Raw genomic sequence first — 18,657 nt, 5'->3', positions numbered from 1 at the left:
CACCCACTAACTGGCAAATTCTTCACAAGCACAGAGGGAAGTTTTCATACAATTTTGGCCTCTCTCACTTCAGTGGCACCAATAATAAAGAGAATGCTATCTTCAATCTTCAGGTGACAAGTAGTGATTTGATTATAGTCAATGATGGCCTGCGCTCAGTGAATGCTCTCCGACTGCTCTTAGCTGATGTTTCTCGCCACTATCAACTTGGTATATACCAACATCATTCCAATGGTGAAATAGTTAACTGGATGCTGATGGAAACCTGTGATGTTTCCTCATGGAGAAACCCCATCATTTAGACAGCTCACTTTCACCAATACAGCCATCCACATGTTGCTCCTTGGCTGCACGTTTGGTTTCTGGATTAGATCTTACACAGGTCCAAGTTAAGTTTATTTATTGGTGTCACAAGTAGGCTTACATTAACACTGCAATGAAGTTACTGTGAAAATCCCCGAGTCGCCACACTCCGGCGCCTGTTCGGGTATACTGAGGGGGGAATTTAGCACAGTCAATGCACCTAATTAGCACGTCTTTTGGACTGTGGGAGGAAACCCACACGCACACGGGGAGAACGTGCAGACTCTGCACAGACAGTGATCCAAGCCGGGAATCAAACCCAGGTCCCTGGCACTTTGAGGCAGTAGTGCTACAGACTACAGAGTCGACCAAAATAAGTCATTTGAGATGAGGAGGAATTTCCTCAGCCAGAGAGTGGTGAATCTGTGGAACTCTTTACCGCAGAAGGCTGTGGAGGCCAGTTCATTGAGTGTCTTTAAGACGGAGATAGATAGATTCTTGATTAATAAGGGGATCAGGGGTTATGGGGGAAAGGCAGGAGAATGGGGATGAGAAAAATATCAGCCATGATTGAATGGCGGAGCAGACTCGGTGGGCCGAGTGGCCTAACTCTGCTCCTACGTTTTATGGCCTTATCGTGCTAACCACTGTGCCGACCAAGATCACAAAATCTTTCTACACACGGATGTCTGGTAAGGGTCATGTCCACATTACTCATGCTACTCCATTCGGCAGTTGCAAGTCCCTCCTCCCCCACCACCCTGGCCTCACACAGTGAACCTTAGACGTCTCAAGTTGTCAGCTCCTTCTCCGTCTTGTAGCTATCATACAGAAAGTCATTTCTGCATTTCTATAGCACCTTTCAAAACCTTGGGACATCCCAAAGTATTTTCCAGCCAATGAACCACTTTTGAATTGTTGAAATGTAGGAAGCTCATTGGCTGTGTGATCCCTTGACTACAGAGTCAACCAAAATAAGTCATTTGGAAACACTTTCTGTTCTGTTTGCCACTCGATCCATGCTGATTACAGTCAGTACTTTAACACCACTGTTAAATGCAGGAACGTGGGAATGAAGTAAGTGGTGAATAAATCTGCATGTTTCTCGCTAATTACTGTTTATAAAGCAAATATCAAGCAAAATGTATAAGCAATGGATCGGTGCCAGAGAAACATTTACTCTCAGGAGCAAGTGTAAGAGAATGGGTAAAAGTTAATATATAATTAATGGGCAATCACAAAATCACTACTTGATACCACAAACCTAGCTTCTTGATGAGAAGACAGATGTATTGGTACTGCCAAAACATTTGGTTAGAATGCATCGCGGATGTGTTCCGAGTATCTTAAGCAATTATAGCTGCAATTGTGTCTTTTCAGGTAATTTGCAAGCAGCAGAAAACTATTACAGTCACATCTGTTGCATCAATTTTCTCCTCTTGGAGGCTGGCCGATTACCAAAGAGCAGGAGAAAACATCTGGGCCAGATAACACAACGCTTTTGTGGACTTTGGGGAGTTACCATAAATAGAAGGCAATGTCTGGGCTCCCTCCCCGGGAAATTCATGCCTCCAATTTACGGGACAGCAGAAGAAACATTTGCCAGCCCCAAAACATTTGGGCAGAGATCAAGGAAGAATCCGGCCACATCCTCCCGATTCACAGTTAGCTCATCTGAGCAGATGGCAAGACACTTTCATCAATTTGAGCCCCCAATGAAAAATAGCAGAGGACACAACAACATATCGCAATAAAGAGAGTGACATTATCGGCCAAAACGACATCCAGGCCAATCGTACATAGAAACATACATAGAAAATTCGACCCTTCGCGCCTGCTCTGCCATTCATCTTGATCATGGCTGCTCATCAGACTCAATAACCTTCCCCCCCCCATATCCCTTGATCCCTTTTGCTCCAAAAACTATATCTAATTTCTTCTTGGTAAGAAGTGATATAGGATCAGAAGACATAGAATCTCTGTGGGTAGAGGTGAGGAATCGCAAAGGTAAAAAGGCCCTGATGGCAGTTGTGCACAGGCCCCCTAGCAGTAGTCAGGATGTGAGGCAGAAAATAAATCAGGAGATAGAAAAGGCATTAAAAAAAAGTAATATTATAATAATCATGGGGGACTTCAATATGCAGGTGGACTGGGGAAATCAGGTAGGTAGTGGATACCAAGAAAAGGAATTTGTGGAATGTCTAAGAGATGGCTTTTTGGAGCAGCTTGTGACAGGCAATTCTGGATTAAGTGATTTGTAATGAGGCAGACTTGATTCGGGAACTTAGGGTGAAGGAACCCTTAGGGAGCAGTGACCACAATATGATAGAATTTACTCTGCAGTTTGAGAGGGAGAAGCTGGAATCAGATGTAATATTATTACAATTAAATAAAGGTAACTACAAAGACATGAGGGAGGAGCTGCCCAGAGTTGATTGAAAAGGGAGCCTAGCAGGGAAGACTTTGGAATAGCAATGGCAGAAGTTTTTGAGCGTTATTCAGGAGGCACAACAGAAATTCATCCCAAGGGGGAGGAAACATGCTAAGGAGAGGACGAGGCATTCATGGCTGATGAGGGAAGTCAAGGAAAGCATAAAAGCAAAAGAAGAAGCATACAAAGTGGCAAGGATTAGTGGGAAGCCAGAAGATTGGGAAGCCTTTAAAAGCGAGCAGAGGGCAACTAAAAAAGCAATAAGGGGGTAGAAGATGAAATATGAGTGTAAGCTAGCTAGTAATATGAAAGAAGATAGAAAGAGTTTTTTCCAATATATAAAAGGTAAGAGAGAGGCAAAAATAGACATTGGACCACTGCAAAATGAGGCTGGAGAAGTAATAATAGGAAACAAAGAAATGGCAGAGGAACTGAATAGTTACTTTGCATCAATCTTCATGGTGGAAGACACCAGTGGGATGCCAGAGCTCCAGGACGGTCGGGGGCACAGGTGAGTGTAATGGCCATCACTAAGGAGAAGGTTCTGGGGAAACTGAAAGGGCTGAAGGTAGATAAGTCACCTGGACCGGATGGACTACACCCCTGGGTTCTAAAGGAGATAGCTGAGGAAATTGCAGAGGCATTGGTGGTGATCTTTCAACAATCACTGAAGGCAGGGAGGATCCCAAAGGACTGGAAAGTAGCTAATGTAACACCGCTGTTTAAAAAGGGAGGGAGGCAGCAGTCGGGAAATTATAGGCCGGTTAGCCTGATTTCAGTCATTGGCAAGATTTTAGAGTCCATTATTAAAGATGAGATCGCGAAGTACTTGGAAGTGCATGATAAAATAGGACTGAGTCAGCACGGCTTCGTCAAGGGGAGGTCATGTCTGACAAATCTGTTAGAGTTCGTTGAGGAGGTAGCAAGGAAGTTAGATAAAGAAGAATCAATGGACATGATTTATTTAGATTTCCAGAAATCCTTTGACAAGGTGCCGCATAGGAGACCGTTAAATAAGTTAAGAGCCCATAGTGTTAATGGTAAGACTCTGGCATGGATAGAAGATTGGCTGACTGGCAGAAGGCAGAGAGTGGGAATAAAGGGATCTTTTTCAGGATGGCAGCCGGTGACTAGTGGTGTGCCTCGGGGTCGGTGCTGGGACCACAACTTTTCACAATGTACATTAACGATTTGGAAGAAGGAACTGAAGGCACTGGTGCTAAGTTTGCAGATAATACAAAGATATGTAGAGGGACAGGTAATATTGAGGAAGCAAGGGGGCTGCAGAAGGACTTGGACAGGTTAGGAAAGTGGGCAAAGAAGTGGCAGATGGAATACAATGTGGAAAAGTGTGAGGGTATGCACATTGGAAGGAGGAACGGAGGCACAGGCTATTTTCTAAATGGAGAAATGCTTAGGAAATCAGAAACACAAAGGGACTTGGGAGTCCTTGTTCAAGATTCTCTTAAGCTTAACGTGCAGGTTCAATCGACAGTTAGGAAGGCAAATGCAATGTTAGTGTTCATGTCGAGAGGGCTAGAATACAAGAGCAGGGATGTACTTCTGAGGCTGTATAATGATCTGGTCAGACTCTATTTGGAGTATTGTGAGCAGTTTTGGGCCCCGCATCTAAGGACTGGCCTTGGAAAGGGTCCAGAGGAGGTTCACAAGAATGATCCCTGGAATAAAGAGCTTGTCATACGAGGAACGGTTAAGGACTCTGGGTCTGTACTCATTGGAGTTTAGAAGGATGAGGGGGGATCTTATTGAAACTTACAGAATACTGCGAGGCCTGGATAGAGTGGACGCGGAGAGGATGTTTCCACAAGTAGGAAAAATTAGAACCAGAGGGCACAACCTCAGGCTGAAGGGACGATTCTTTAAAACAGAGATGAGGAGGAATTTCTTTTGCCAGAGAGTAGTGAATCTGTGGAACTCTTTGCCGCAGAAGGCTGTGAAGGCTAAGTCATTGAATGTCTTTAAGACAGAGATAGGTTTTTGATTGATAAGGGGATCAGGGGTTATGGGGAAAAGGCAGGAGAATGGGAATGAGAAAAATATCAGCCATGATTGAATGGCGGAGCAGACTCGATGGGCCAAGTGGCCTAATTCTGCTCCTATGTCTTATGGTCTTATAGTACAACATCCCTATCCCTATACTCAAACCCTTTTGCTATGAAGGCCAACATAACATTGGTCTTCTTTACTGCCTGCTGTACCTGCACACTTATTTTCAGCAACTAATGCATGAGGACTCCAAGGTCTTGCTGAGTATCCACCTCTCTCAATTTACACCCATTCAATAATAGCCTGCCTTACTATTTTTGCTACCGAAGTGGATAACCTCACATGTATTCACATTATACTGCATTTGCCATGCACATGTCCACTCATTCAGTCTGCCCAAATCACACTGAAACATCTCAGCATCCTCCTCACAGCTCACCCAACTTTGCATCATCTGCAAATTTGGAGACAATATATTTTGTTGCCTCTTCCAAATTATTAATATATATAGTGAACAGTTGGGATCTCAGCACAGATCCCTGCAGTACCCCACTAGTCACTGCCTGCCAATTGGAAAAAGACCCATTTATTCCAACTCTGCTTCCTGTCTGCTAATCAGCATTAGGCTCACTGGTCTATAGTTTCCTGTTTTCTCTCTACCTCTTTTTTTGAAAAGCAGACCTATGTTAGCTACCCTCCAATCTGTAATAACCATTCCAGAGTCCAATGAATTTTGGAAGATCACCACCAATAGGTCTACTATTTCTATGGTCACTTCCTTAAGTGCTCTGGGATGAAGATTATTAGGCCCTGGAGATTTATCTGCCTTCAATCGCATTAATTTCCCCAAAACCATTTCTCTACTAATACCGATTTCCTTCAGTTCCTCACTGAAACTTGTGTTTCCCAGAACTTCCAGTACATTATTCACATCTTCCTTTGTGAAGACAGACGCGGAGTATGAATTTAGTTCCTCAGCTATTTCTTTGCTCCCTGTTATGAGTTCCCCTCTTTCTGAAGGTAAGGAGCCTACATTTGTTTTTGTCAATCCTTTTCTCTTTACATAACTATAGAAACATTTACTGTCAGTTTTAATGTTCCCCGCTAGCTTACTTTCACACTCTATCCCCCCGTTCTTTTTTCATTACCGAGTGATTGACACGTATTCTGGATGCTTAACTTGCTTGGGGCCAGAATGTTAAAAGACAAAAGCTTCCCAACAGCAAATCTTTTCTTCAGCGATTTTACTTTACACCATTTCACTGAAGATTGTGGATAATCCACAGTTTGCTTATTAAAAAAAGGGACATTTAAGACTTCTAATGAAAAAGATTCAGAAATATTGCACAGCAATGTCTCAGTTGGCAGCATTTGGTCTTCTGAGTCAGAAGGCGTGGGTTCAAGACCCAAGAACCCAGGACTTAAATTGAAAAACCGAGGCTAATACTCTAGAGCAGCATTGACGGAGTGACGTAGGACATCAAACCAAGGTCCTGTCCCCTCTCTCACATGGATGTAGAACTTCCCATACCAGTATTTCAAAGAGTCCCCTGGAGCTTGAGCCAACCCGCTGCGTCGGCAAAGCAGCCAGCATAATTAAGGACCCCACGCACCCTGGACATTTTCTTTTCCACCTTCTTCCTTTGGGAAAAAGATACAAAAGTCTGAGGTTACGTACCAATCAACTCAAGAACAGCTTCTTCCCTGCTGCTGTCAGACTTTTGAATGGACCTACCTCGCATTAAGTTGATCTTTCTCTACACCCTAGCTATGACTGTAACACTACATTCTGCACTCTCTCCTTTCCTTCTCTATGAACGGTATGTTTTGTCTGTATAGCGCGCAAGAAACAATACTTTTCACTGTATACTAATACATGTGACAATAATAAATCAAATCAAATTCAAATATTTATTCCTCAATCGACACTACAGATCATCACATTGTTACTTGTGACAGCTTGCTGTGTACAAATTGGCTGCCTCCCTCTCCTACATTATAACAATGGCTACATCTCAGTACCTCAATCGCATGCTTCTTTGGTTGTAAAGTACTTTAAGATGTCCGGTGATCATCAAAAGCAGCTCACGATTGGATGCAAGTCTTTCTTGCTCAGAATTCTTATCACAACACCTCGCACAGTGCCTTGCAGTAAAGTAACTCGAGACACATCACGTGTGCGTCATCAAACAAAATTTGAGCCAAATTAGGAGATAGTTGCACAGGGACCCAAAATCACGGAAAAAAAGAGAAATTCGGAATTTAGGCACCATTCTGGAGAAGTGGCTTGCCTGCCTGTCGCACAGGTCATCCATTTCTCCTTTCACTGAAATCATGGGAACTTTCAGAAAAGAAGACAAGCACTGACATCGGAAAACTTGCCATGACATGAAGGTGTTATTGGCTGAAGCACTTCACCCAGCAGGAATTTCAGGAATCTGGGTATACAACCACCCCCACCCAGCACACTCCCCCATGATTTTCCAGTCTAGTCATTGCTAATAAATGTTGGTTGTGCGCGAAAAGCTGAAGTTAAAGTTAATTTATTAGTCACAAGTAGGCTTATATTCACACTGTAATAAAGTTACTGTGAAAATCCCCTAGTCGCCACATTCCGGCGCCTGCTTGGGTACACTTGAGGGAGAATTTAGCACGGCCAATGCACCGAACCAGCACGTCTTTCAGACTGTGGGAGGAAACCGGAGAACCTGGAGGAAACCCACACAGACACAGGGAGAATGTGCAGACTCCGCACAGACTGGATCACTGGCGCTGTGAGGCAGCAGTGCTAACCACTGTGCCACCGTGCCACCCGTGCTAACCACTGTGCCACCCGTGAGGCATGGGGATGGGGACTGATTTGTGGAATGACTTCAATGTGGCCATTGAGGTTGGATCTTAGAATATGAACTCCTTGATTGAGCTCTTTATTGCTTGTCCAACTAGGGTGCCTTTTTTGTATATATAACTGGGAGTGGCAAGTCTCCTGGCACTCCGGATGCTGACTTGGAAACTGTAAACACTCTATGAGCTTAAATAGAGTTTGCAAATAAAAGGGAACCCGGTGAAGGGATACCGGCCTCTGCTGACTTATTTCAATTGGGAAATGGCAGTCCAATTTCCAAATTCAGGGTGTTTATTCTTGGGGGTGACGTTGACCACCGGGAGGACATTTTTGGAAAATTGCCCTGTGGGACTTGTGCTTCTTGCCCTTTCCTGTTGTGCTTTTAAACAGCTTTTTAACTTCATTCTTAAAGTTACAAAGCCAATGCTTTGATCGGGGGATTGGGAGTAATTTAATTTACATTTTGTAAAATTACACTTAGCACGTAAGATGTATAAGTTTCAAGTATCATTTCAAACATTATACAAGTTCAAAGGTATCCCAATGCAGCCTACTTTTTCATACAGTGTAATTACAAGCACTCATCACAGTGGATGACTTACTCCACTGTTTCCGTTCATTACTGAGACACAGATGTCCATCAAATACTTATTTTCAGGTGCCCATTTTTATAGAAACAGTTAAGTAATAAATGCGAAATTAAGTTTATTTATTAGTCACAAGTAGATTTACATTTACTGTGAAAATCCCCTAGTCGCCACACTCCGGCACCTGTTCGGGTACACCGAGGAAGAATTTAGCTTGGCCAATGCACCTAACCAGCATGACTTTCAGACTGTGGGAGGAAATCGGATCACCCGGAGGAAACCCACGCAGACACGGGGAGAATGTGCAGACTTCCACACAGACAGTGACCCAAGCCGGGAATTGAACCTGGGTCCCTGGTGCTGTGAGGCAGCAGTGCTAACCACTGTACCACCATGGAGTATCAAGCTATATCTGTGCATTTATTCTCAAATCCATTCCTTGTTGTTACTACCCTGACAATTACTTCCAATCCCCCGATTTCTTTATATCTGGCAATGTTTAAGCAGAGGTAGGGATCTCATTTCGAATGCGAGCTGTAAAGCCACATTTATGCCGAAAATATTAAACTGGGAGAAAAATAAAATGAAGCAAAATCCCCAGCAAGAACAAACTGTTCCAGACGCCTGAGCCTAATGTGAAATCCCAGACACAACACGCTGCAGCAGAGCCGGGGGAGGAGAGCAAAATCAATATGGAATCTACTTGTCCGATTTGCTGATGATCTACTAACTCAATGACATGCTCAGCAGCTGCAAATTAATTCTCTCTGCATTAAAAGATGTGTGGGGTTAGGTTGTTTGGCCATGTTAAATTAGTGTCAGGGGGATTAGCAGGGTAAATACATGGGTTATGGGGATAGGGCCTGGGTGGGATTGTTGTTGGTGCAGGCTCGATGGGCCAAATGGTCTCCTTCTGCACTGTAGGGATTCTATGAAATCCTCAGCACCTGCATGTTCACTGTGCTCCATCACAGATTAGGCTGATAGCCCCACACCGTCAACATCATTCATTTTAAAACTTTGTCCTGAAATTTATTTCTGCGCAAAAATAAGGTGCTTCCCTGCTATTACCAAATGGCGTTTCCAAGTGTCCTATGAAGGTGGCACACACGCAAACAAAATGAAGGTGGCATATACGCAAACAATGTGCACCTCACCCAAAAGACCAAGCTGAGAAAATATGAAGAAATTTTAAGTTTATTTATTAGCGTCACAAGTAGGCTTGCATTAACACTGCAGTGAAGTTACTGTGAAAACCCCCTAGTCGTCACATTTCGGCACCTGTTCGGGTACACTGAGGGAGAATTTAGCATGGCCACTGCACCTAACCAGCACGTCTTTCAGACTGTGGGAGGAAACCGAAGCATGCAGAGGAAACCCAAGCAGACACGGGGAGAAGGTACAGACTCCGCACAGACAGTGACCCAAGCCGGGAAGCGAACCCGGGTCCCTGGCGCTATGAGGCAGCGGTGCTAATCACAGTGCCAAATGTTTGCTTAATCACCAGAAGCCAATTTTGTGCATGCATTTCTTTCGCTGTGAAGATTTACGCTCTTCTGCTCAGTGGGCTAGCACTGGAATTAGAGGACATATTTCGACTACAAACAATGGCTTCCAGTTTTGAGTCATGGATACGATGAGTTAGATTTAATGCTTTTGGGTTATGCCTCAATAATATGCTTCAATCCCAACCATTACACAACTGCAGTACTTCCATAAACACAAAATACTGCGGATGCTGGAATCTTAAACAAAAACAGAAAAATGCTGGAAAATCTCAGCAGGTCTGACAGCATCTGTGGAGAGAGAATAGAGCCAATGTTTCGAGTCTAGATGACCCTTCATCAGAGCATCTGTGGAGAGACAGTAGAGCCAATGTTTCGAGTCTCGATGACCCTCCGTCAAGCTCTGATGAAGGGTCATCAAGACTCGAAATATTGGCGCTATTCTCTCTCCACAGATGCTGTCAGACCTGCTGAGATTTTCCAGCATTTTTCTGCAGTACTTCCATATTCTGTACTGACTGCTCTTTCCAAATTAGATCAATTCAGTGGAGAATTAAAAAGGAAATAATAATGGTATTTATAACAGCATCTCATCATAACCTCAGGATGTTCCGAGCAGTTTACAACGAACAGATTACTTTTGCAGTGCCATCTCTTATTAATTGGCAAAATGCAGCAGCCAATTTGCAAATAGGAAGGTTTGATAAACAGTGATTGAGTGAATAGCCGGACACACTGGGCACGATCTTACGACCTCGTCCCGCCGACTTTCGTTGAGCCACGGTGAGGTGGTAAGACCGGGGAGGAGGAGAAAAATCAGGTTTGCGCCTCCCCCAATCTTACTGGCACAGGCGAAAATCGGCTTCACACGAGAAAGGGCATAAAGCGATTTAAGTATTAATGACATGCTTTTGCCACGTGATTGTATTTTCAAACTCGCCCCCCAAAAAAAAAGTGTCTGAAACTCTCCCGTCTTCTCGCTCACTCGGCACTTTAGAATTTTTTCAGAAAATTCCACCCACTATTTTTATTGTTGCAAGTTAAGGAACGGACAATCGCTGGGAAAACTCAATTTCTTTGTGCCCAGATAACACCGAGTTCTTTACATTCCCGAGAAGAAACAGACAGGACCTTGGTTTGTTTCTCATTCTAAGACTATTATTCCTGACGATTCAGCACTCCCACCGTGCTGCACTGAAGCGTAGATGACGTGTTCGAGTCCATGGTGAGATCTGAACCTTCCGACTCTGAAAGTGGAAGAGCTACCAACCGGCAAAGCCGGCTGGTATTAAATTGGGAGCGTTTTTCCTCCCGTCAACCTAGAAACCTGAAAAAAGGAGTGTGACAGCCAACAGACGAGGGAAGATTTGCACCTCATTAGATGGTAGAAGTTGAGAGAACAGCGTGCTAATCAACCACGCCACTCAATCCTGATATTTAATATTTGGTGGTAAGTCATTTCTAGAAAATCATATCAACACTGCACAACGAGACAGCAAACCTTTTCTTTCAAGGTATTAAGTAAGGTTACCGGTGGAGCAGATTGTGTCCACTGTATATTGATCGCTGTACAATTGTGTCATCGATCAGACAGACAAGCATCTCTTGAAATACAAAATCAATTTGATGGGCGCAGTACTCTCCAACAGATCTTCATTTGTACAGGACATATTAGAATATCACTGAAACGGGGGGAGGGAAATTACTTTTCAGGTTCCACTGCCTGTTATTTCCCATTGTGGCTCATCTAAATGAAGATAAGCTGCAGCGTCTGCTCAGCTGTGCTTCATCCTGTGCACTTCAAATTCACACTTGATACTACAGGGCAAATTAAATGGATCAAAATTGCTAAACACGCAGAGATCCGTAACCACACAGCACATGCATCGACTGACTGGTACTGAATTTTTACACGTCAGCTGTAGTCAATCCTTTCGGCAAAAACAATTAAACTAAATCAAATTAACTGAGGGATAAATCAAAAAGGGGCAGTCCCCAAAAAGAAGGGAAGCGCCCGAAGCAAAGTAGAAAGGAAACTTCAAACATCAAACTAAAATGGGATTAAAAGGGGTCGATAATGCACCCCAGCCCCTGCGGTGGCCAGTGGGCACTAAGTGACTTTAACTTGTACACCAGCTAGTTTATGACATGGAATGATGCATACAAATTATTCGGGGACACGTGTACACTGTTGATCACAAGTCAATTAATATTTTTAAGGCGGCATGGAACAGGAAGATTCAACAGCCCCACACAAGGCAGGGAGAGGTTAAAAGAACACAGGGTGCCAACTCCTGGTTACCATTCAGTGCCTATCGCTAGAAAATTGTTCATTGGGCACTGACAGGATTGGGCCCAGCTGTTATATCCCATGATTCAAAAGGCTGCTGGCATCCACTGTCCAGGTTCATGTATGAAAATCTGCATAACCCCCCAAACCTGACTATCCTTTCCGCTCATGAGTCTAAAAGTATGAAAGCTGCTACCACTGCTCGTCCAACTGAGAGCAGCTACTTCAGTACAGATCACCCTCGCTTGCAATTAAACACTTTCTAAATTCACACTTACATACTTCATCAGATCTCCCAAATATCACCAAGAGATTTATGAGGAATTAATTACATTGTACACCTACTTTTCTTACCTGCACAATCAGCAACGAAATACATTGTAATTTGAATTCAATAAAAAATATCTTGAATTAAAAATCTACTGATGACCATGAAATCATTGCCAGAAAAACCCATCTGGTTCACTAACGTTTTTAGAACATAGAACATAGAAAAAATACAGCACAAACAGGCCCTTCGGCCCACAAGTTGCGCCGGTCATGTCCCTACCTACCTAGGCTTATATATAGGCTTACCTATAACCCTCAATCCTATTAAGTTCCATGTACTCATCCAGAAGTCTCTTAAAAGACCCTATCGAATTTGCCTCCACCACCACTGACGGCAGCCGATTCCACTCACCCACCATCCTCTGAGTGAAAAACTTACCCCTGACATCTCCTCTGTACCTACTCCCCAGCATCTTAAACCTGTGTCCTCTCGTAGCAGCCATTTCAGCCCTGGGAAAAAGCCTCCGAGAATCCACCCGATCTATACCTCTCAACATCTTGTACACCTCTATCAGGTCACCTCTCATCCTTCGTCTCTCCAAGGAGAAAAGACCGAGCTCCCTCAACCTATCCTCATAAGGCATGCCAACCAATCCAGGCAACATCCTTGTAAATCTTCTCCGCACCCTTTCAATCATTTCCACATCCCTCCTTCTTTTTAGGGAAAGAAATCTGCCATCCTTACCTCGTCTGGCCTACATGTGACTCCAGAGCCATAGTAATGGGGGCGGCACAGTGGCACACTGGTTAGCACTGCTGCCTCACAGTGCCAGTGACCCAGGTTTGATTCCTGGCTTGGGTCACTATCTGTGTGGAATTTGCACATTCTCCCCATATCTGCGTGGGTTTCCTCCGTGTGCTCCGGTTTCCTCCCACAGTCCAAAAGATGTGCAGGTTAGGTGAATTGGCCATGCTAAATCCTCCCTCAATGTACCCGAACAGGTGCCAGAATGTGGCAACTTAGGGATTTTCACAATAACGTCATTGCAGTGTGAATGTAAGCCTACTTGTAATGAATAAATAAACTTTAACTTTATGTGGTTGACTCGCAACTGCCCTCGGACAACTAGGGATGGGTAGTAAATGCTGACCAGCCAGCGATGTCTATGTCCCAACAATGAATAAAAAAAAGCCTGAAGGGCAGCAACTTTGAGGAATGGTTCTAGGAGTAATCCATTGGGCCTCTTTGAACCTGATCCGCCATTTTGGCAGATTATGGTTGATCTGTACTTTAACTCCATCTACCTGCCTTGGTTCCTGAACCCTTAATATTTTTCCCGAACAAAAAAATTGTCAACCTCTCTTTTCAACTGACCTACCCTTTGAGTGATGAAATCCTTTCCAAAATCATCCCTGAATGACCTAACTCGAGTTTTAAGGTTAGCCTCCGTTGTTCTGGGCTGCCCCACCAGAGAAAATATTTTCCCTCCACCTATCAATCCTTCAAACATCTGAAAACCATAATTAGAGCACCCTTTAGTCATCCATATTCAACAGGCCCAGTTCCTGACAGTCCTCATAATTTAACTCTTAGTAGTTGGGTGAATTGGCACAGTACCACCTCCAAGAACATCTTATCCACATTGAGCTAAAACTACATGCTGGATATTAGCTTCAAAAGGTTGAGCATTTATCGGTAGGGAAGCTCCCCAATTTATAGCAAATGGTAGTTGTGATGTTTTCAAATTAATTAAGGGTTGCTAATGTATGAAACGTTCTCTCTCCTTCTCCCACAACCACCCCATAGCTCCAGTGCCCTGTACTAACCTGCCAGTTGGCCTGTTCGTTGTGACGGCGAAGATGCATTTGATGAAATAACCCCGCCAAAGAGCGTCGATTCTGTGGTTCCTCCAAATGGTGTAACATTGGCACTGTTCTTATCCAGGCCTGAAGCCTTTGCGGGAGTTGTCTGCGATTCTTGCTTTGGATCAAGTCCGTAACGTAGATTGTGTGTGCTGGACAGAATGCTGTTCTCGCCGGCCTTTGGCTTCAGAGAAGCATCTTTCAGCTTGCTCTTACTGCTCCCCATTGTAAAACCTATGAAACAAAAGGTCAAAATTACTTATAACCAGAACTGTTTTTTTTAAAGAAGAGAAATGCTCACCATTAAATTCCCTATTCTTTCTCTCTGATCTTATGGACAATTTCTGTTTCAATGACAGCGAGGATTAAAAACTTAAAAAGTTATAATAATAGAAGAAACTTTGTAATATTGTAATTCTAAAAGAAGAGGTCATAAGTATAGTTTGAGAGGTGGTAGATTTTAATTGGAAGTGAGGAGGAACTACTTCTCACAGAGGGTGGTGAATTTGTGGAACTCACTCCCCCATAGTGTGGTGGAGTCTAAATGGTTTCAAGAAGTAGGAAATAGATATATTTCTGATTTTAAAAATGGATTAAAGAGATACGGGGAACAGGTGGGGAGGTGGATTTGAGACCAGGGAGAGATCAGCCATGATTTGATTGAATGGCGGAGCAGGCTCAAAGGGTTGAATTTGCCTACTTCTGCTCCTAATTCCTATGTTCCTAAATGTTTCTACACCAGGAACCATTAGATTTTCACACAGGAAATGGAATGATTCACCAATTCTTAAACTACTACCATGACCAGCATTAATATAGTGCCTTTAACATAGTAAAATGTCCCAAAGCAGATCACGGATATGCTAACAAAATTTAACACCAAGCCACATAAAAGATTTTAGGACAAATGCAAAATACTGCAGATGCTGGAATCTGAATCAAAAACAGAAAAATGCTGGAAAATCTCAGCAGGTCTGACAGCATCTGTGGAGAGAGAATAGAGCCAACATTTCGAGTTTAGATGAGCCTTCGTCAGAGCTGAGAAGAATGAGAGTCAGCGGAGAGTTAAGACTATGGGAGTATGGAGGGGTGGTGGAATTGGACAAAGGAAATATAATTGAGAAATTTTCGGACATCTGATCAAAAGCTTGTTCAAAGAGGTAGCTTTTAAAGTTTTGAATTCAATGCTCAAGTTCAACACCTTAATTTTGAAGGTTAAATCCTGGATCAGGATAGGGTCAAATTTATACTTTGCAGCCTGCACACCTCATCATATCACTCTTCGCACACTCTGCATCGCCAATCTTCATTTACATTCGCCCAGCCCAGCATAAAAGGCACAGGAAGCGGGGCACTTTAAAAGATCTAAGACAACTCAGCCGGCAGTTACACAAACCCAGAGCAAAATTACGAAGCGATGAGCAAGGATTCTGAAGAGCGTGCTGCCGACTTGGTACTGGAGTACGAGATAGTCCCGAGGCAGACGGTGAGGAATTTAGAAAGAGAGGGATAAGTCATACTCCATGTTGAATCAAATGATACTAGATAGGAACAAAGAGGAACTCCTGCTGAGGGATCCATCAGAATATATAAACCAATCTGAAAAGCGAGACTTCAAGCTTCCTGGATTATTTCCCAAGACACCTTCACACTGGTACTGAGACAGATCAGACGAATTCTTTCTTGTTTGTCTTTTGAAGTAAAGATGGCCATATTCATCATCATCAGGTCGTCAACCCACCAGGATTGACCAATTGTCTCAAGGAATTGAAGATCAACCTCCAGCTGGGGGAAAATTATCGGGACGTTAAAAAAGATTGGGGTTTTTAAAAAATCTTTCTTTGAACATTTCTCTTTACCAGATATGAGAATGATGAAAATGGGGAGAAAAGAAGACTGTTTTGGCTGACAGTCAAATGTCATTCAATTGGCATAGGTCAGCAGTGCATCATGTTAGGGGCGAGACAATGGCACAATGGTTAGCACTGCTGCCTCACAGCACCAGGGACCCGGGTTCGAATCCAGCTTGGGTCACTGTCTGTGTGGAGTTTGCACATTCTCCCTGTGTCTGCGTGGGTTTCCTCCGGGTGCTCCGGTTTCCTCCCACAGTCCAAAGATGTGCAGGTTAGGTTGATTGGCCATGATAAATTGGCCCTAGTGTTGGGGAATTGGCAGGGTAAATATGTGGAGTTAGGGGAATAGGGCCTGGGTGTGATTGTGATCAGTGCAGATTTGATGGGCCGAATGGTCTCTTTCGGCACTGGATGATTCTAAATACTGATAAATGCCTGGAGCGTGGGGCATGTCATGCGGTGAAGCATCCAGGGATACATTTAATCACAGTTGGTCACCTTAATCATCTAAGAGGGTGTCCAGTAGAGTTTTGGTGGGTGGGTACGTAGGCAGCTGCTAAGGCCAATCTGTGCCTGGCAGTAAGACAGGATGCCAGTCAGTTGAGTTTTGGATGAATTACTGGCTCTGGATTTTCACATCTGCCTTGTACTTGCTTTTCAAGTTTAAGTATATTTACTAGTGACACAAGTAGGTTTACATTAACACCGCAATGAAGTTACTGTGAAAATCCCCTAGTCGCCACACTCCGGTACCTGTTCACATACACTGAGGGAAAATTTAACAAGGCCAGTGCACCTAACCAGCACGTCTTTCAGACTCTGGGAGGAAACCGGAGCACCCCGAGGAAGGCCATGCAGGCATGGGGAGAGCATGCAAACTCTGCACAGACAGTGACCCAAGCCGGGATCGAACCTGGCACCCTGGCGCTGTGAAGCAGCAGGGCTAACCACTGTGCCCCCACACCATATTTTCTTTGGTTACTCCAGACACAGCAATCATGATCAAGCTTCTCCCAGGACTCAAAGTTGATATCAAAACTCCCAAGTGAAGCCTGCAGACTGTCCTTGTAGTGCTTCCTATGACCACCATGTCAGCTGAGTTAATACAAAGGGCTGCCCTAGGAAAGAGGAGTTCCTATTACATGGCACACAGATATCAGTGCTGGGACAGGAAGATGGTGACAAATAGAGTCATAGAGGTTTACAGCATGGAAACAGACCCTTCAGCCCAACTTGTCAATGCTGCCCTTTGTTTTTAACCACTAAGCTATTCCCAATTGCCCGCGTTTGGCCCATATCCCTCTATAGCCATCTTACCCATGTAACTGTCTAAATGCTTTTTAAAAGACAAAATTGTACCCACCTCTACTACTACCTCTGGCAGCTTGTTCCACACACTCACCACCCTCTGTGTGAAATAATTGCCCCTCTGGACACTTTTGTATCCCTCCCATCTCACCTTAAACCTATGCCCTCTACCTTTGGGAAAAGATATTGACTATCTAGCTGATAGATGCCTCTCATTATTTTATAGACCTCTATAAGGTCACCCCTCAGCCTCCTGTGCTCCAGAGAAAAAAGTCCCAGTCTATTCAATGAGAAGTGTGGTGTACAAAATATGGGAAGCAAAATAAGGAGGTGATATGTTACTTAGAAGACATGAATCTTAGCAGGCTGAAGGACCAAAGTGATCGAGGATTACAAAAAGGATCACTAAAAGTAGCGACACTGGTCATTAGGGCATTTTGAAAAAAAGCAAACCAAGCCCCTGGTTTATTTCTAGACGGTTAGAATTGATAAGTATAGAAATTATATGAATACAGCTGCATAATACAGCAGATGCTGGAAATTTGAAGTAAAGATAGAAATTGCTGGCGACACTCAGCCAGTCTGGCAGCATCTGTGGAAGTTAACAGTTCATTAGAACTGATGTGCTAAACTCATCGGTGGTGACGTTCACGAGGGGTCATAGGTTCAAGGTAAGGGGGGGGGGGCGAGGTTCAACATGGATATCAGAAGGACGTATTTTACACAGAGGGTGGTGGGGGCCTGAATGTGCTGCCGGGCAAGGTGGTGGAGGCGGACACACTGGGAACGTTTAAGACTTATCTAGATAGCCACATGAATGGAGTGGGAATGGAGGGATACAAAAGAATGGTCTAGTTTGGACCAGGGAGCGGCGCAGGCTTGGAGGGCCGACGGGCCTGTTCCTGTGCTGTATTGTTCTTTGTTTTTGTATCGAATCTTACAGTGCCGGAAGGACTGTGCACAGCTATGATTGTTTTCTTTAAAATTCATTTTACAGAATGTCAGCACTCATTGCCCATCCCTAACTGACCTCGAGAAGGTGGTGGTAAGCTGCCTTCTTGAACCGCTGCAGCCCATGTTGAGTAGGTACACCTCCTGCTGTTAGGGAGGGAGCTCCAGGATTTTGACCCAGTGACAGCAAAGGAACGACACTATATTTTCAAGTCAGGATGGTGAGTGATTTGGAGGAGGAGATTATAAAAAAGGACTGGACAGGATAGATGCAGGAAGGATGTTCCCGATGGTGGGGGAGTCCAGAACCAGGGATCACAGTCTGAGGATACAGGGCAGATCATTTAGGACAGAGATGAGAAAACATTTCTTCACCCAAAGAGTGGTGAGCCTGTGGAATTCATTACCATGGAAAGTGGTTGATGCCAAAGCATTGAATGTATT

The 18,657-nt window shown here is 43.9% G+C and overlaps 1 protein-coding gene across 3 annotated transcripts in view; it reads right to left on the bottom strand.

Moving 5' to 3' along the window:
- The window catches only part of LOC144508589 (proto-oncogene tyrosine-protein kinase Src-like), a 192,272-nt gene that overhangs the window by 86,114 nt on the left and 87,501 nt on the right, over positions 1-18,657 (bottom strand). For all 3 annotated transcript variants that reach the window (XM_078236707.1, XM_078236708.1, XM_078236706.1), the window contains exon 2: positions 14,066-14,335. In XM_078236707.1, the coding sequence (XP_078092833.1) occupies positions 14,066-14,327 (262 nt within the window). In that variant the 5' untranslated portion in view covers positions 14,328-14,335. The remainder of the gene's footprint in view (positions 1-14,065; positions 14,336-18,657) is intronic.

This window comes from Mustelus asterias, chromosome 20 (assembly GCF_964213995.1).
Source record: "Mustelus asterias chromosome 20, sMusAst1.hap1.1, whole genome shotgun sequence".
Taxonomy (NCBI): Eukaryota; Metazoa; Chordata; class Chondrichthyes; order Carcharhiniformes; family Triakidae; genus Mustelus; species Mustelus asterias.
The sequence above is the reverse complement of the archived record's forward strand: the minus strand, read 5'-3'. Positions and strand labels throughout refer to the sequence as shown.